At 40.3% G+C, this 20,752-nt stretch overlaps 1 protein-coding gene across 8 annotated transcripts in view; it reads right to left on the reverse strand.

Moving 5' to 3' along the window:
* The window catches only part of ZNF385B (zinc finger protein 385B), a 330,577-nt gene that overhangs the window by 39,868 nt on the left and 269,957 nt on the right, over positions 1 to 20,752 (reverse strand). For all 8 annotated transcript variants that reach the window (XM_075933736.2, XM_006119428.5, XM_014571697.4 and 5 more), the window contains one exon: positions 326 to 488. In XM_075933736.2, the coding sequence (XP_075789851.1) occupies positions 326 to 488 (163 nt within the window). The remainder of the gene's footprint in view (positions 1 to 325; positions 489 to 20,752) is intronic.

The raw sequence follows: 20,752 nt of genomic DNA on the forward strand, positions 1-20,752 counted from the left end.
AGCTGAATGTCACTAGGTTAGATCGGTTCCAATCACAAGTTTAGATGGCACTTGGACAGCACAGTCCCCATTTTATTAATCTAAATTCCATACAAGAGATTTATAAATGTTATTTGAAATTAAGGCTTAGCACTGTGATGTACACAATGTTTCACATATGTTAAGGATGCTTCGGTACTGAATATTAAATACAACCGTTCCTGTAGAGCAAAGCATATTAACAGTTTACAAAAACAAGTCACAGATGACTAACACTCAGTCAGAACCTTACACAAGCACAAAAAAGGAAAAGCAAAGAATGTAGAGAACAAAAATTGTCATTGACCTGATTTGTCAGAGATGTTGGCTGTGACTGGCGTGGTGGAGTAGCTTGTGTTAGCCTTTGCGCTGTCCTTGGAAGAACCAGCTTTTGGTTTATTTTTCGTTGCCTCTAGTGCTTTGACCTTCTTGGCATGTTTACTTCCTTTGTAGTGGGCCTCGGCCTGGCTCTACAAAGGAGAACAAATCAGGCTCATTTTTTGTACTTCCATATAACACAATGGATGATAATGTAGAAAAAATGATACTTTCAATAATAGGCACCATAATATTCCACCTGACAAATTTTAGGAGCACCTTCTTAAATTATTTTTCTACAGTTAATTAGTTTTATATATACAGGGGGAAGACTTGCATTTTGACACACATTTTTATGAAGAGTATGTTCTTTCAGCACCTTGGAACATAAGGTTTCAAGTATATATTAGAACTGACAGCAGTTGATCTAATTCCTTGCTGTCATACCCATGAAAAATTTAAACCTCTATGTAAATGTAAGCACATCCAATGGAGAAAACTTCTATTTAATTTTCACGGGCTATCTCCTAATCTTTATTGCTTATAGTTAGAAGGATGTACTGCATGCTGCAACATGATTAAATAATCAATTTTTTCCCACTTTGACCTAGTACAACAGTTATAAAGTATTTGCATCATTACACTAATAGTAACTGAAATGGGCCCAGGTAAGATTATGACTTCACTATTAGATCAAAGGGCAAGGGGTGAAAAAAAGAAACATAATTGCTATAAATTTTAATAGCTCCAAATGAAACATACAGTATGCATAACATAGTTACCAAATGTATTATATTTTATTAATAGTCCCATAGAGCTCTTTTCAAAGCCTTAGAATATTGGAATATGAAAGCACAGGACATTCTAGAAAAGGTTGTGCTTCTTGTTAGCTTCTTTTCTAAACTGTTATAAAATTTATACCGCACAGTTATGAATAAAATTAGTAGTGTAAAATAACTTTTGGTGTATGTTAGATTTGTCGTCACAAAGTTATTCCTAGAAACTAAGGGCAAAGTTTCCAAATTGCAAGGCCAAAGTTAGGTAGCTAAGAGTACTGATTTTCAGAGACTCCGAGCACCAGTTGCTCTCACTGATTGAACATACCAACCACTTTTGACAATCAGGCCACTTATTAATACAGCCAAGTTTGAAAATTGTAGACTGTCTTTTTTTTAACACAAAGCTGACTTTCAAAACACTGCTTTCATTAATAGCTTTTATAGAATAGAAAAGTGTTGAAATATCTTTTGTTTGTACACACGCCGTAAAATGTTAACATACCTTTAAACAGTATTTTATGCAATACGTTAGCATAACTAATGAGTGTATCTATTTGTAAATTTAATTCTTTTAATGATTTGAAACTTCTGTTAAATAGGTGCCACTATTGAAGGACACATATTAACTATTTAAGTTAATATTGTGATTTATTTCAAACTAAACGTTGAGAGCAATCATGTGCTTGTACTGATACAGGATGATCACAGTTCAGTGACCCATACGTAAATATCAGCACAAGAAACATGTACTATGGACATTGTTAACATACTATCTCTCTATTATTGGATTATGATTATTGCCTTTTGCTCACTGTGTTAAAGGAAGCAAACCATGAAACAAACTACACATGCTTTATGAACACTGACCTTTGGAATCCAAACACTTTACATGTTATAAAGCAGCGTTGCTATACAGAGGGCAATTGTATTAGAGCTCAGTGTAACTAGGCTCCACGGTACAGTCACCATTGGCAATCACAGAGCCTTATCATGAATGTGGAATGTAAGCAAACAGTAAGAACAAATGAATCAGACAAGAGAACCCACACATATGTGTTCACTAAAATCTTCATGAATATTATTGACACCACTAAAATCATCAAGGCATGCTGCTAAAACAGCCATTTTGGTAAGATGAAGTACTTATCCTGGTGTATATTGCACCTTCATATGTGAGCACATGTATTGGAAAAATAAAAGTAAATGCTTTCTGCTCTAAAGGAACACAATAGGCCACACGTTCTATCAGACTGTATTCTTCTGAAAATATTTTGATTAGCAAGTGTTCAGCAATAAGAAATATGAGGTTAACTGTGCTCTTCACACATTTCCAAAAAACTACCTACTTAATATTAAAACTCTGGGTACAATATTTACATTACAGACTCTAACAATTAGTTGTGATGAAACTATTCCAGACTTCAAAACCTCTGCAATATTAACATATAATAGAATAATGCAAAGATTATAGAGGGTTTTTTTTGCTTCTCACTTGTGTGGTCCCCAACTGATTTTTCTGTGGGTCAGTGGCCCTCAATCCAAAAAAGGTTTCCCATTCCTGCCATAAATAAAGACAGTATTGAAGGGTTTTGTGTTGGACATAAATTAATATTTTACTTTATTTAAAATTAACTTTGATTAATGAACATGAGAAAGTTGAAGCACATAATCTGTTTAATAATTTAATATTTCCTTTCTTACTGATTAAATTAAACCATTCTCTCTAGCTACAGCACTAATAAAATGGTTTGGGCATAATTATGTAATTAACTGTATATTTCCATTAGCAACAGGTGGTCCACAGAAATGTTTGCATTAAGTCAGGTGTGTCATGGGCCAAAAAGTTTGAGAACCACTGCTCAAGACTGATCAGGAACCTCTTAGCCTTCACTTTGTTAAGCTAAATAAACTGAGCTCCTGCAGTCAGTCGCACATTTTCATGGCTTATTTCTGAGCTCTCTTCAATTTTTCATCATCCTTCGAACATTTGTGGGCACCACAAATGTACACAGCAGTCCAATAATGGTCACACTAGTGACCAATACAAATATATTTGTATTTCTGTACTAGATTACCCTGTTTATAAATCTAGGACTATAATAATGCATTTGATCACAGTATCACACAGCTGATTAGCCACCATCACTCCAAGTTTTCTGTAGAATCATTGCTTCCCAGGACAGAGTTCCCTATCCCGTTTAGTATGGCCTGCACTTTTTTCCCCTGGATGCATGATTCTACATTTGGTTGTATTAAAATGCATTTGATTGGCTTGTGCCATTTGCCAAGTAAACCAGGTTGCTCTGTATCAGTGATTTGTCCTCTTTGTTATATACCACTCTAATATTTGGGTCAACTGTAAACATCAGCAGTAATGACCTTAAGCGATCTTCCAGGTTATCAATAAAAACGTTAGCTAGTGGAAGACCAAGGACCAATAACACTTCTAAATCTTGAAGTCTTTGTATCAATAATGATTATACTGGTTGACCCTCTTGACTGGGAAGCTGTGGCCCTGCAACATCCATGGTCTGGCACGGCGACAGGTGTTGCTAGATCAGAAAGCCAGGGCTGCAGAGGTTGAGTGGCTGGAAGCGGAGCTGGTCTGGTTGGTAGCAGCCTGCAGGGTCAGTGACATGGAGATAGAGCGCCCTGGGAGAGACTGCCGCCTTTTAAGGGATGGGGGCAGGGAGCTGCAGGAGCAGCTGCAGCCCAGCCGGGGGGGTGGGGGTGGGCAGAAGGGGCAGGGAGCCCCAAGAGTGGCTCCTGCCTTGCGCAGAGCCAGGTGGCTGGTGTCAGGGAGTCCTGGGAGCAGCTGCCACCTCATGTAGGTCTGGGGGTGGGGGGAACCTTGGGAGCAGCTGCCACCCCACACAGGACTGGGGAACCCCGAGAGCAGCTGCTGCCCCATGCGGGGCTGGGAAATCCCAAGGGCAGCAGAGTAAGGCAGGTGGGCCATAGGCGGTCAGGCCTCCAGGTTTCCCAGGGCAACAGACAGGAGAGGCGCCCCAGAAGAGCCTGGATGCCTGATCTCCCCTGGTCCAGCAAATTCCCTTGTTCAGGACCACTCAGGTCCCAAGGGTGCTGGACCAGGGAGGTTCAACCTGTACTAGTTCAGTAACCTTCTTAGTTACTATATATTTTAGAAATGTGCATCTGTCTGCCAGTCAGCCCATAAGTCCGTTTGTTCAGGAACTCCTTCTAAACGGTAAGAGCCAGGGCTACCACATTTGGTATGCCGCTTCCTCTTCTCTTTACTTAAAGAAAGGTCAGAGTAAGGGATCATAACTTAAAGCAATGGGCCAAGGACAGCTATAATCCCATTGAGCCAACAGGGGGAAGTTGTGGAGAAAAGGACAGTTATCTATTACATATTATAGAGAGTTTGTATGTTTGTGTGTCAGTTTGTCCCCCAGCCAGGGGAACAAACAGAGCAGTGCTTCACCTGGTCCTCAGCTGCTGCTGTGAGAGAGAGCTGGGGTTGTCCTCTCTCCCCACAGCAGTCTGCATATTGAACCTTTCATGCCCTGCCCCAATGATTTAAATGAAGAAAAAGAAAACTTAGTTAAGTTAAAGACCCAAGCAACACCAGGTAAATCGACTTGTAGATTATAAAGACATTTTATCCCTTGCAAACGTATTGTTAATATTGGGCATCTTACAGAGGAAATGTACAAAATATAGACTCAATCATGCAACTTTTATGCCAGAAAAACTCCCCACAGAGAGTATAATGAGTTTAAGAACTAGCTTTATACAAACAAATTAACTTTCATAGGATTAAATTAGGCTACACCAGAATTGTAAGGGAAAAATAATAACATTCTTACATTTCAGCATTTTCACAACTGTGCCCTCCTATAATAAAAAATATTTAATTAATAATAAAAAGTAGGCAACATATTACAATTTGTAGTTTTAAGTACATGGATTTAGCTGTAATGCATTTTTTTTGTTAACTAGCAATTTTGTTTTACATTTCTGTAGGATATATTTCAATGCTGAAATTACAGAGTCAAACATTTAGCAAAAGGATGCAATTGCTTGTAGCATACAAAAGCTGCCACAGATCATTATATTTAGAAAAAACATTAGAAATGATAGGACTGTTTAAACATACAGAATTTCATAGTTTTGCAACTTATTTGCCAACTGTAGGCTTTTCTAAGAAGCCTAAAGGAACCTAACTTGATTATACTCCTTTGAAAATCCCAGCCTGAGTTAATTCTGGTATGTTATATATGGAAGCTAAGTGAACCAAAACAAATATTTTAGACTAATATTATTTTGGAACCAGTATTTTCTACTGGGAGTAATTATTAGCAAGGACGTGTAATAACAGATACCATTTATAATGTCTTTGTTTTATATTTGCTATAAAACAATGCTAGTGGGAAGGGGGCAGTTTTAGAAGGTAAAATAAAAAAAGAACAAGTAAAAAATCCAGGGTCCAGAAAAGAGCAACAAGAATGATTAAAGGTCTAGAGAACATGACCTATGAGGGAAGACTGAAGGAATTGGGTTTGTTTAGTTTAGAAAAGAGAAGACTGAGGGAGGACATGATAGCAGTTTTCAGATATCTAAAAGGGTGTCAGAAGGAGGAGGGAGAAAACTTGTTCATCTTGGCCTCTGGGGATAGAATAAGAAGCCATGGGCTTAAACTGTAGCAAGGGAGGTTTAGATTGGACATTAGGAAAAAGTTCTTGTCAGGATAGTCAAACACTGGAATAAATTGCCCAGGGAGGTTGTGGAATCTCTATCTCTGGAGATATTTAAGCGTAGGTTAGATAAATGTCTATCAGGGATGGTCTAGACAGTATTTGGTCCTGCCATGATGACCTCTCGTGGTCCCTTCCAGTCCTAGTATTCTATGATTCTATGATTTCATTTTAGTTTGAAATTCATTGTAAAGTCACAGGAAATGCATAATCCATGAAACATTGCAAACTTGAATTATAGTTTCAGATTTCCTTATTTTCTTAAAACTATATATCCTTCTATGTTATTGGCCTATGCCATCAGCAGCACCAAATGATAAAGAAAAAACACATACATTTTTTATAATTACTAAATAAAAACAGGTGTTAATTTAACACAATATTTTATTTTATCTTCACTCACACAGATTCACTGTCCTTCGGGATAGCAATTCCAAAGGAATGCACAGGTGTACTGGGAGCCACTGTCCTTAAAATAAGTTCTTGAAATATTTCTGATCCTACATCTGCCTATTTCATTTACTTCTACTTTTTCTTTGGCAGTTAGGCGATAATAGTGACACAAAGCCCTGCAAGCAGGAGAAAATGATGGCTGTTTTAGAAGAGGTCATTGATTTGACACTGATTATTAGCCAGTTGCCTCCTACTTTGAGAGGATCTTTTGTACAGAAAGCACATTAAGCAGAAAACTTTTTTGTATTATATGCTTTCATAATCTCAATTCTAATTAACAAACACTAAAATGCAATACAGGCTTGCTAGCTCTGATTATGTAAGTAGTTCTAACATTGAGTGTCTTTTAAATTAGCCCACTAGACTTGAAAGTATTAATTTTTAATTAAGTTAGGAGATATTACATTTTCTTTCATTTTCACTGAAATACTTCATAGAAAGAGGAAATTTGCATACAAGGTTAAAAAGCCAAATGTGAAATTAGCCTATGTTTTATTAGATACATAAAGATAATTTGCTATGTAGACATTAAAATCCAGTGGAAAATAAAATAATACTAAGTTAATGTATTAGCACTTCAATATTTAAGGATAAAGTGAAGAAAGAGACTTTTTCGGCAATAGTTAAATTTGGGCCAAATTAAATTAATTCAGTGCATGAAAATTCTATATTAGAAATATCAATATTACTTACAAAAAAGCAATGTTAAACAAATATACCACACCGCTGTTAAGGTTGCAAAGTCAAGCAATTAACAGTTAAGATAAGCGGTGCAATCTTAATTTGGTCCCCATGAGCATATGGAATATGATAAAATCTTTAATTATGTGATCACATTCTGTTTTTTTCCCCACACAGCCCCTGTTCACTCAGTGCAGAAGATGGACCTACTCTGTGGATACATTTTAGGACTGTGAAGTGAACGATGCTGTTTTCTGTGGGCCGCTGTCTCATGTGCTGAAGAAGTTGGAATGTGTGCGGGCAAATGAGGTGGGAGAGTACAAGAAAAGAAAGGACTGTCTTATGATTAAGGTATCTTGAAAGATGCCCTGGAAAACTGGATTCTATCTCTGACTCTGGCAGCGATTTCTTATGGATGATAAGCATGTCACTTAAACCTAGGTTCCATTTCAGGATCTGGAGAGAAGTATACTCTAGTGGGCACAAACACTTCTGCACATTACCCCCAAACTTGATCCAATTTTTCAGGCTGTCAGTCCATGTTCCAGTCTACTCCCAAATCCCCCTCTCCATGCCCTGTCCCAAACTACTTGTCTAATACTCTCCTCTAACCTCAACTTCCTGTCTCCCATTCTTCCTGTCCAACAAATCTCAGTTTCCCACTCCCAGCTCCTTGTCTGATCGATCTCTCCCCACACTGGTTCCCAGTTCTACTTTCCCTCCCCAGACTCCTCACTGAGGCTACGGCTACACTATGCTTTTGCTGCAAGAGACAATGCAAATGAAACATGGATTAGCGTTTTCCCACCCTTCATTTGCATACTCTCGTTCCATTTTTTTATAAAGGGTTTTTGCTCAGAAACAGGCAGTGTGGACCGTTTTGCGCAAAACCCCCTTTTCCCACCAGATCCTTATGCTTGTCCCGGAGAGGCATGAGGATCCTGCGGAAAAAGGGGGTTTTGCACAAAACAGCCACAGCCACACTACCTGTTTTTGCACAAAAACTCCTAGCGCAGAAACGGAACAAAAGAAAGTATGCAAATGAAGCATGGGTAAATGCTAACCCGCACTTCATTTACATTGCCTCTTGCAGCAAAAGTCATAGTATAGCCGTAGCCTGAATCTGTCTCCCCAAGTTCCTTTTCCCACTCTGTTTTGCCCAGCCAGTTCCAATTCTTCACCCTGTCTCTCAGCAACCTGTGTCTGGTCTCTCTCCCTTCCCACCCTTGCTATCTGCCCTTCACATTCCCATTTTCCACCCGCTGGTTCCTAGTCCCAAACTTATCTGAACTCCACTCACTGGTTCCCTGTCCCAGTCTCACACTTCCCTCCCCAAACTCCTTGTCCAATTTCAGGGGTCACCCTCCCACCCAACTTGATCCCAGCCCCCAACATTTCCCTCAAGTCCCAGTTTCCTCGTCCAACCAGTTCCATCCTCTTCCCCAACCCCAAATTTCAAGGCCAAATCCATGTGCTCAAACAATTCTGGCCTCCCATCACCTACTCCACCAATAGCTTCCATTGCTAGCCTCCCCATCCCAGCTATCACCACCAGTATTTTGCCCAGTCACTCAGTATCTCTCTCCATCCCTTCCCAGTCCCATCAGACTCCTTGTTACCCCATGGATTCAAATCAGAGAACTTCTTCAAGACTGTCTTGGTACCAACTTAGGTGGCATGTGTCTGGGGTGGCTTTGAAAGCACAGGACAGGCAGCCTCCATGTTCCCAGTTTTAGTGCCAAGCCACTTCCCTGGCCTGAGCATCTGGGGGAAGAAATTCAATTTGGCCCCTGTGACAGGTTTCTTGGGTGCGAGCGCCCCCTCTTGGGAGAGCAGGGGTAGTTCAGCAGACCCACCGTCTAGGTCCTCAGTTTTGGGTCCTGAGGTCCGGCCTCTCTGGAGGGGCCAGTGGGTGTGATCACCCGTCGCCAGCCCGGCAACGGGGTTCAGAGAACCCACGTTTACATCCCTGGAAAGAGTCTTAGGGTCCTATCCCTGATAGGAGTCTGGGGGTTACACTCCCAACACAGATCCTGGGGTCCTATCTCCGGGTGTCTGCCTGGTAAGGGCTACAGCCACTAGGGTCCAATTTGAGGCCACTCACATCCGGGAACCCAGGAGGAGGCGGCGAGTCAACTCGATAACGATCGGGGGGGATAGAGAGTGGGGGACCCGGGCCCTCCCTCTCCACCGGGTCCCAGCCCGGGGCCCTAAGTGGCGGGATTAGCACGTTCCCTCCACGACAGGTGGGGTCAATCCCCGAAGCTCGCCTGTCCACGGCTGCCAGAGGCGGACTGCCCCGGGCTCTTTCCACTCTCCATCCAGTGCCGACCCTCCTGCAGACCCAACCAGGGCACTCACCAATTCCGGCCCCTCGGCCCCATCCTGCTGGTGTTCTCGGGGCCGACGCACTGCTCCTCCGTCCCTCCAGTGGGGCAGGATGTCCTCCTTCCTCGCCCTCCTCCCACCCCCCGTCGGCTCACCTGGCCACTTTTCAAGCGGCCCGGGGGCAGACGCCCAGTGATGGCACCCCGCCCCCTCCGCATCGCTCCGTGCTGCGACGTCGGGTTGCAGGGTCATAGCCCCGGCCCCTGGGTGGTTTGGCATTCACTGGCTCCGCCGCCCCCCCAGCCTCATGCCGGGGAGCATCAGCGTGATGTGGCCTTGCCCTCCACACGGCCGGGCTGCGTCAGCTTCCCGCTCCTCCCCAACCCTGCTGAGCTGGAGAGCAGGGCTGCCGTGTCCAGACGTGGCAGTGGCCCGTCTTTTCCGCCTCGGGGGGGCGATCCCCCCCTTTCAGGAGTGCGGGCCCTTGTGGGTCCGTCACAGCCCCCTATAGTTTTGGGCTGGCATCCAATTCATTCACTTACTGATGATGGCCACATGCAGTCTGATCAGCACTATGAGCTATTGGAGGCTTGTGTAGGCTCAAGGAGAATGGAATTCAAAGTTGTTACCTGCTAAAAGTTGGGATGTTAGATAGTGTGTAACTGAATAGTTATGTAACCACATCAAATATTATTGTTACATGACTATTCGATAGTTCCCAGAGGTGGGACCAGCAGCCAATGCGCTCCTGGCCCCTCCCGGAAAGCCCCTTGTTACCCCGTGCTGCTGCCTCTGTTTTCAAGTTCAAACTGCCTGCTCAGCAGGCTGACTGACTTAAAGAAAATGCTCAACTTGCCATTAATATATTTTTTTATTTTGAAGAATCCAATAATCTTATTTGTTAAAATTCCATAGAGTAGAAATACGTAGCTCAAAGAACAATGACGGAATATTCAAGCTTTTCCATTGAACTCGGTAGTGAGCAGCCAGAGCTGCTTTTGTACCTTGGAAAATCATGGTAAATAGACAGGTGCCCAAATAAGTTAGATGCCTTGTTTTATGCATCCAAGTTTGAAAACTTTGCCCAACTTTTCTCCTCTGTATTCTATATTTATATAAAAATGCACTTGATATAAAAAGGTACAACAAACAGAGTTGGTCAGAAATTTTCCCGCTGAACATTTTTTGCACAAAAATATCGTTTTCATCAAAATCGAAAGGTTTCAATACATGCCAATTTCAATGAAATCTTGTTAAAAACAGAAAATATTTGGATAATAGCAAAATATACCATTTTAACAAATGCTGAATGATTTCTCAGTTCAAAATGACTTTTCAAAATGCAATTGTTTTAGATAAAATATTTTAAAAGTTATAAATGTGGAAATTAGAACAAAGCACTTACATTTTATCAAAATGAAAAAAAATTAACTGACCTGAAATGATTTTTCTTATTTTGTTTTGTGGGATTTTTGTTTGTTTTCAATTTGTTTGTGAATAGGAAAAAACTCAGAACAGCAGAATTCCCCGTGAAATAGAAAATCCAGCTTCTGACATACTATTGCCAATAGCTAATTCAAATTTGATTAATTTAGAAGCTCTGTGCTTCTATATAAATGATGAAAAAATAATAATATGCAAGTTAAAATTTAATGAACAGGAACAACTTTAAAACAAATCAGATTTGGAGGCTAACAGTAGGGAAAACCTTTCAGATTGCCAAAAAGAACTTGGCACACTTACAGGCTTGGGCCAGATCCTGCAAAGACTTAAATACGTGCTTAACTTTACACAGTGCAAGCCATGCTAAATTCCATCCGATTCAGTGCATAAGTGCACATGTAAGTTTTTACAGGATTTGGACTCAATGAAAAATGTGTGTCACTGAGGTGTAGGGAGATCACCAGGCCCTGCATCCCCTTCTGCAATGACATGCGACTCTCAGCCAGCAGGTAGACAGAAGGTTTATTAGTTAGCAGGAATACAGTGTAGACAGACTTATCAGCATAGGAACCAGAAGCAGCTAGTATAATTCATCTTGAGGAAAGGGAGGCCCAGAATCAGGGCCCTGGGCCCTCTCCCTGAATCCTAAGCCAGCTGAGACTAACTCACATACCCAGCAAATGGTTCCATCCCTGCAGGCTTCTTTGTCCAGTTTCCTGGGCAAAAGGTGTCATCTGGTTGCATCCCTCTCCCAGGCTCATGTTACAGAAAGCCTGGACCACTGTCCCATCCCCATCTAGGTATTGGTACAGTGCCCCGGGGAAACTCACACACACACACAGAGGGTTACCACAGGACAAGAGAAGTTGCATGCAGCATAACGGAGTGAAAAGAGCAAATACAATCCCCACTTTGTCAGTTTGTATCTAAAGTTCAGATACCAACATAGCTATGAAATAGACAAGAATGTTCTGGGTACTGAAATACCAATAAGCATGCCAGGCATATCCCACTGCTCTTCAAATGCCCATTATTTATGAAATATCTCGCCTTTTAATGCCATTCAACATCTCTGAATAATAAGTAAAAGACAAAATAAGGAATGGATGCTGTATAAGAAAACTAAAATCAAGAAGCCTTCTAATCTGTAAGTATACTGTATTTTAGATTTTTTTTAAGTATTTCCCACAGAAAAACAAAAATCCCACAGATAAAGTTTTTATTTAAAATCTGAAGTTGATTGTTAACTGAAAATTAAAATATTCATTTCCCAATTATGAAGACACCCAGTTGGAAATGTAAACTTTAGGATATTAAAACTATGGAATTAATTATGAATATATTAAATATCTATTCATTTGCATTCCAGATTTCATTCAATGCATCCTCTGTACTAAAAATCCTTCCTGTTTTATATGAGGAATACATATACACATACACAACTTTCCACAACTGACCGAATACGATCTTATATTATCTTGTAACCTTATTAATTGTAAAATGTTTTGCTTTATTTTTTAATTTATTTGATAAAATAATCAAGATATATCACAGATATTCTATTGTAATAACATGACCTTAAAGAAACATTTTAAATTCCAGTAAGACTGTAGCACAAAGGATAATTTATGGGAAACTATGTCATGAATGAAGTCTGTCAAATTTTCACAGGTAAATGAGTTTGACAGTCTAGCTAATATGAATGAGTAATTAAATGAATTTATCTCAGTGGGGTCAGCCAGTCACATGCAGTCTAAATAAATGACAAGTTAGCCTTCCAGTTCTTTTCCATGACAACCTGCAGCAAAATTCCCCTAAGCTGAATTTTCTTGTTTCTGCGGGAGCATGTATTACTCTCTCTCATCAGGTTCAATTGAATAAACGAAGCAAACCCATAGCAATTCAATACTCGAAGTTGATTTTGAATGTTCTTGGCCAGTTCAGATAGAAGACTTGAAGACACAATCTAATACTCAAAAAACCTTAACTCTGCCCTACAATGAGGATGAATGAAATCTTATGTGCATATTAAAAAAGCTGTGCCATCAAATCTAAATACTGAAGTGCTTTAATTGTAACTTTATAGTAATTATATGGCATAATTGTAAAGCACAATTAAGGTTGCTCTTGTGCCTTCAAGACTGAAACTGGAGAAGGCATAGGTTGCTAATTATAGGGTCCCCCCGGGCTGAAACTCAGAACTGTGGGCATGCCTAGGCTCTTCTACCAGTCACTAGAAAATGGCACAGGACCTGGAGATGTGGTATGGAAGATAATATGAGAGAGTGTTCAGGCAACTTGTGTGACAGGATATTATTATCCCAGAAGCAGGGGGACTATACAGTAACCTGAGCAGAGAGTTGAGTCACAAGAGGGAGCATGGCAAGTCATGGAGTGGCTTGTACTGTGGCCTCTAACAATGGAAGGGGGAAACAGACAGGGCAAAAGCTAATTCCCTGCCCCAGCCACATGGAGGCACACCTGCCATGAGTAGAAATCCTTCACATACAGACACACGTATTGCTTTTATACATAATGCAGAAAACTCAGTATTACACAAACACAGATTGTTATATACTTTTTGGGGGACAGGACTACATGATGACAGCAAAATGTCTAGATATTTCAGGCCAAACACTGCCCTAGTGCAAGTGAACGCAATACCTTTAAAGCCCACGTAATCACATTTATATATGAAGGTTACATTTAGATTTTCTTGGTTCTGATCTTGCAAAAAGATACTCATGTGCTTAACTTCATACAGACAAGTAGCCCCATTTAAGTCATTGAGACTAATCACACACATAAACACTTACACACGTACTTAATTTTATAGGTTGGGAGTTGTTGTGAAGCATTAACATCCCACATGAATTAGCATTTCAATTTATTTGAGTGGCCCATATATTATTGGGTATTTCAGAATGAAAATATTGTCTATATAATAGCTAGTAAAATTTGTGTGTCAAACAGCAAAATAGAATTTAAAATCTCTTCCATATTAATAACTTCCCTGAAATTAAAAGCTGAGCAGAGGAAAAATTCAAAGTTAAAGTATTCATTCCTTAATTACAACGGTGAAATTAACTTAGACAACTTACTGGGTATGCAGGGCAGCCAAGGTCGGGGGGGGGGGGGGGGGGAGGTAAGGGGCAGCACCTCAGAAGGAAGGGGTGTGGCCAGACTCCCCCAGCCAGCCCTTCAGTGTTGCCACTATAGCTAGGAGCTTTGGGGCTTCAGTGGTGATATGAAGAGCCTGGGGCTCTGGCCACTGCTTCAGTAGTGTTGGTGGCCAGGAGACGGGACATCTTCCCCTTTCAGCCCCTGTCCTCCATTAGCAGCCCTGTCAGTAGGGTCCTTTTTAAGCACAGTGCTTTAATGTCAGTTGCGTATGGGCCAGTACCGGTGGCCACTTCTCACCAGTATACCATACCAGCCTACTTTCACCTCTGAATGCAGCTATACATTAACTATTTTTAAAATCCTAATTTCACAATGTTACTTTTCTTTCCAATGATTAATTCTATTTAAAGCTTGGCTCCCCAAAATATTAACTTAAAATAGGATATTACTGAAATGGACATGGAACAAGTGGAGAAACAGTGCCAATCAGACCCTTAATAAGTAACTTCTATGTTTAAAAATCAGACTGAACTTAGTTAGAAGCTTTATTCAATAGCTGCTATTGAACAGAACTTTCAGCACATTATGTCCCTGTACCCTGTAATCATGCAATATTTCTGTCATGTTGAAGCTAAAAATGTTCATCATTTTGTCAGCTCTGTCTACAAAGCTGAGAATTACCTTCACAGGCTCCTGAGATTTATGCTTTTAATTACCTCCTATCTGCTTCACTACCCTCAAAACCCAAAGAATCAATATAAATAGTCTTATTTATATGGAAAATGTAAAATGTTTGACAAAAGCAGGCTATAGTTGTGTAGATTTCTATTTGACGTTATTGATTTTCTTCTGTGTTATTTTGTTTGACAGCACCAGCTAGTCATTCAAACTTATCAACTTACCATTTATCCAGTAACCTTTATTTAAACTTCAAAAACTTGCCTTTTGGCTACTTATACTTAAAAAACAATATATTATCATCATGATATCTTTTTAATTAATCAGCTATTACTGAATTCAATTCTAATGTGGCCTTCAGTGTCTCCTAGGACTTGGGTTTGTTACCCTGCAATAAAATCTGCCTTCTTTGAACTGAAAAGATTTGTTTTCTTTCCTGAATCGAGTCCCTTTTATGTGACACCATAATGTGGTACTGAGGTATCCTGACACTCATACTGCTGTACTCACTGACATTGAGTTAGCTTTTAATTGTGAAATTATCACTCAACCTAAAGACTTAGACTAGCATTTGTTGAACGCTAGATGATCAATAAACGATAATGTTCCGATTTCAAAAGAAAGATGATTAGACACATGTACACAAAGCATGGACTTGAGAGCCTGTTTTTGTTATATAGGAAGGCTACTGGGACAGAGGAAGGAAGGAGAATTGACTGAGGTAATGTAAGGGAATAGATCTTGCACTTAGTGCTTCCATGGTACGCTGGCTCCAACACTTCCAGTGAAGAGGATAAGAGAGCAGAAAAACTATTCCATCATAAACTGAAGACTGTTATGTGAGAAGAAAAAGGACCACAGTGCTTTGTAGAAGCCAAACAGATGTGACTTACCCTTCTGTTGCAGCTACACATTGAATTTTCAGACACTTTTAATAGTATGGCTGTATCAGGAACAACCTGGCTACTTTTCTACAGCTGCTATAGTACATGGCAGCTGGTGAGAGAAGCTGCAGACTGGTCTGGTGGCCACAGTGAAGATGATGCATCAGCCAAGAGCAGACAGAAAGTGAGCCCATGTGGGATGGGAAGTTGTGATTTTTTTCCTCTTTCCCCACTGCTACTCGGACCTCTGTTAGATGACACAGAGGAACTAGACAATTTGAGCAGTCTGTTGGCTCGAATGAGAGCTACTGTAATGTAAATGATTAATAATAACAAACCAGATAATATATGCTAGATATCAAAGCGCTATTTATGACAGCCTATCCATCCATCCAGGCATACCATAATATGAAAGCCTATTAGAATTTTCAGAGAAAAAAAAAACCTTTTAAAACACTCGAGTACTGGTTCTCTCTCAATTTTAAGTGGGTGTTCTTTGCTGCGTCTACTGCAATCCTGCTGTTTACTTTGGCCACCTCTACTGAAACATGCATGACAAAGTGTGGGGCACATGCATTCTTCATTTGTAAAAATCACTTCTCTGTGAGATGCTGTGAATGGTGCACAGAACCAAGAGACAAACACATTTTACTTCAAATTCACTATTTCATTTTTTCGAGGAGAACATTGTGCCATTTTCCCTGCTCATTCTCCCATAGACTTTAGATTTGCTGAGATAATAGGCATTTGGAAAGCTTAATTTAGTAATGTATTGTTTGCTATTTTGCAGAAGTTAAAAGGGGAAGGCTAAGGTATATTCAGAAATAAGTTTACCTTTTGATTTGATTAGGAAGAGGTCTGTGGTTATTCTAACATTGTGCAGAAGCAAATTCCATATCTTCTGAGATGGCTTCATCCCCTTCATGTACATGTTCCACGTTAGGCACTGCCAACAAGAGTTCCTCTAAAATATTTGGCACTCAATCTATTTAGGGTTTTAATAAATAAGAGCAGGGTTTTATATTGGATCCAGAATTTCACAAGAAGGATACTGTAGTGTGGGGGATGCTAAGTAATGGTTTCTTATGCTCCAGCTCTTTATAAAAAAGATTATTGCATTTTGTCCCATTTGGAGTTTCCTTAAGTTCCAGCCACTGCATGTCGCAGAAGCTAAGCCAGGCAATGATGAAATTGTGCATGGGAATATCCAGGTCAAGATCAAACAGGAAGGTATTTCAGACCCAGAAGAATTTGCTGCACAGCTGCAGTGAGAGTCTAAGAATGAATCACAAACTGCTTTTATCACCTTGATGATCAGAGGTTTGATGCCCTCAAAGCCCAGATAAATGTTCTCAGAACATTTCCTTTTACAGACTGCATAAACTTTATCTTGGCTATGATAACTTTCAGCCAGTGTCTTTTCACCCATACTAATATTGTTCAGATACCTGAAGATTTGGGAGATTTTGGTGCAGTCTGCATAGAATCTGAAGGAAATGCAGAGGTGAATGGAAGCTGCATATATCCTAGGTCCATGGTATCCTACAGTCTCCTCAAGAGATTTAGGATTGGATTTAAGCCACCAATAAGATTTGAATGCCCACTTCCCATTAACTGTCTCAGACTTTTGGGGTTCCATCCTATTCACAATATAGCCTAAAGGTGGGGAATAGAATTGAGCATTATGCAACCCCCACAGGTAAGGGCATTTAAGGCAGAGGAACAGCTAATCATTACATACCTGAGATCAACCCAAGAAAAAGGATTGGAACCAGCACAATGTAAGTCAATGCACCTTTTTTAGATTTAATAATACTTTGTGATCACCTGTGTCAAATGCTTTTGATATATCTAGCATCATAGGTATGGCCAGCTACTGTCACTAATCATTTTTTCTCAGCTACAAAAGGATGCTTCTCTGTTCTTATTGTTCTTCAGGTTTCTATTAGTTTCTACATTTGATCATTTCCCCATTCTCTGATTCTTTCCTTTCTCATTTACCATAACTGTTGGCCCTTTTCTTATCTCACAGCTCAGTCATCCAACAACTCTTTCATCGGCTCCTCATTTTTCTCTTCCCATATCCAATGCCACACTTTAAGCCCCTTCTTCATCTCTTTACACTCTCCCTTGGAAATCTCATCCTCCCCATCTGTACAACTATCTCATCAGCTACTACCTCCGTCTAGATGATTCCCAAATCCCTCTCCCCATCTCTGAAATCTCCATATATATCCAGAATAGCACCACCAACTTGCTCCTCCAAGATGCCTCACCACTCTATCAGAGGTAAACCCTTCTAAATGAAATTTGTTATCTTTCCTCTAGTCCCTCTTCTCCACCCTTTTCTGTCACCATTTGCAACTCTACTAACCTTCCTGTCTCCCAGGCTCATAATCTTGGGGTCATCTTCCATTCTTCTCTCTCCTTTTACCCCCATATGCAGTCTTCTCACTAAATCCTGTCACTTCTTCCTCTTTAATAGCACCAAAATCCACCCTTTAAAAAAAGCAAAGATAATTAGTTGCCCATTGCACTTTAGTTTCTTCCAAGCCAGCTATGGCTACAGGAGGAAATATGCTGAATTTGTTCCTTTTCCAGATATCTAGACACATTGCTGTGTACTTTCTGTATAGCTATGGAAAGGCTGAGATTCACTGACACAGTGATGGGGACTGCTATAGAGTTCAGCTAAACATTAACTGATGTAATTATATTGTTAAACCATTGCTCTTTTACTATTTGATGAATGGTCACAATCACCACCCTCAGTCTAAAGCCACATGCTGTCAGTTTAGAAGACTAAAGCAGGTGCAAAGGCACTAGACACTTTAGCACTGGTACACTTAACTGTACCTGTACTTGTTTACGGCTTGTTGCAATGCACTTCAGTAAGAGATGAAATCAAAATGTGGCAGAAGTGTAAGTCAGGATGAATTCAAGGGGGCTGCAAAGAACACTAACAGGATTCAGAGCAGATTAAATGCTTTCTTGCCTATAGAAACATCCAGATAAGGGTGAACTACACATACAGAATCATGTGCTAAAAATTCCATTTAGCTACAGGATACATGGTGTTAAAAGCCTGAAAATACAAGTGGTTAACTACAAAAAGTTTAAAGGATCACTTGATTGCACTCCACCTCAGCATATTCTCTCACGAGCACGCCACAGTATGTTCTGAGTTTTATAATTCAGTGAATCAGGGATCAGACCTGCACAGATAAATGAGCCCCCAATCCTGCAAACACTTATCCCCATGTTAAAACTTGCTGCCAGTGACAAGAAAGTAGGGAAATGAATCACATCCATTAAAGTAGGCAGGAAGGAGATCTAACTGTATGCTTTTCAAATCAGGTTAAGCAGCAGAAATGGTCTTTTTCTGGCCATCCTAACCCTGTGCCTTCATATCCCCTTGTCAGATTATTTACTTCCTATGCCCATCATGTGATGGTAGCTCAAACGAAGGGTACGTCTACACTTTGAACTGAAAATGTCATTTTTATGGTGTGTGCTCATCTACCTAGTTACTTTGTTTGAACGGGCATGATAAAAAGAGAAGTGTAACTGTGTTGGTGCGGGTGGTAGGAAAGGCTAGCCACCCTAAGTACAATCCCGCCCAAGACTGAAAAGGTATGTCTACATCACAGTTAAACACCTGTGGCCAGCTTATGTCAGCCAACTCAGGCTTGCAGGGCACAGGCTATGGTGCTGTAGAATGGTAGGGTCGATGTTTGGGTGTAGGCTGGATCCTAGACTCTGGAACGCCGTGTGTTTGGCTACTCTGCGGTCTAAGTTGTGGGTTAGTAGAAGATGAGTTAGCAGACACTTGTTTTGTTAGCCTAGAATTTGAGCATCCACATCCATATGCAATCCCAGGTTAGGAATAGGGGAATCCCAAGTCCCAACCTGGGGCTCCAGCATCTATACTGCATTACGCTGGCACTACCTGTATCCTACACTTCCTAAAATCCTTCTAAATGTATTCGTTCTAGCCCTTTCTTAATAGATCAGTTTGGGAAAAAATGACTGTCCAGAGGACAAAGTCAAGCCATGGGATTGTGGAATATTTTGGGCAGATTCCCAAGCACTAGTTCCGTGGAGCTGTGTCTACACTGCAAAGTGACAGGGCTTGCATTCTGGGTCCAGACTTGGTGCAGACTCAGAACGAACCAGGATCGGAGCCCTAGGTTAGTGTGCAGAAAAGAAGTTAAGCTTGAACCTGAGTTTGAACCCTAAGCTTACACTCCAGTGTAGACTTATCTTAAGTATTTACTTGGGCAACAAACCTGCCTTACCACCCATGCGGCTGCCCTTACATTTCTGTCTTTAGCACGCTAGCTCAAACTAGCACATGTACAGGTACCTGAGCCAGAAATTACACCTCCAGCTCAGAGTGCAGATGTACCCTTTGAACCAAGTCTCATTTAAAGCATTTCATTAGGCTATTTGGGCCATGCTGCCAATTATGAGAGCTAGTAACAGAACTAATGTTAATCTGACATTAGCACTGCACAGTTAAACTTCAGGTCAAAAATTTTTAAGATCAGATTTTTACAGCAACATTAACTTGGTGACACTGAACATACATAACATTTTTCCTTCTATTTTATGGGTGCTGAGCAACTGTAGTGCATAGCTGTGTGTGCAGCACTTCTGAAAATAAATCTCTACACGTGTAATTTAATAGATTACTTTACCTGTGTTAAAATATCTACCTAAAAAACACACAATGGACTTGATTCACTATAGTCTCTCCTTTCTTATGCCTGTGTAGTTCTGTGGAGCTCTGTTGGTGTAGCCGGGATGAACTGAGTAATCAATCAGCCCCATTGGGCAGTATGACTGAATTAACATTTTTGTGGGAACATTAATTTTTCCATCTTACTGCTACTTTAGTTTACTTATGATCTAAGGGGTGAACATGTTTTTGTAATATGCATACATCACTGCATATAAAATACTAAATGACAAAACAATGAATTAATTTGGTACCATTCAGATGGAAAAGACATGTTGTTCTTAGAGTGAACTCCTTGTGCATTGGCAAGTTGATTAGTGTTAATTTGTGAAAGTTCAATTATCAGTGCTTGTGTAAATAAAAGTCTTTTTTTTGCCCTCCAACATTGTGTGCTGCTGAAAGTATGGAAAGAAAGACAAAGGAGGCTCTATTGGCACTTAAAATTGGGCACACAATCACTTTGAACTGTAATGCATAGGGTCTTCTCCAATACAACATTTTACTTGTTGAGATATTTCTACTATGATATTCAGACTGTTTACATTTCAACTCTAGCTTTCATATTTTCTACATCGACTGTATTTTAAC

The sequence above is a fragment of the Pelodiscus sinensis genome, chromosome 7 (assembly GCF_052426305.1).
Source record: "Pelodiscus sinensis isolate ZL-2025 chromosome 7, ASM5242630v1, whole genome shotgun sequence".
NCBI classification, from domain to species: domain Eukaryota; kingdom Metazoa; phylum Chordata; order Testudines; family Trionychidae; genus Pelodiscus; species Pelodiscus sinensis.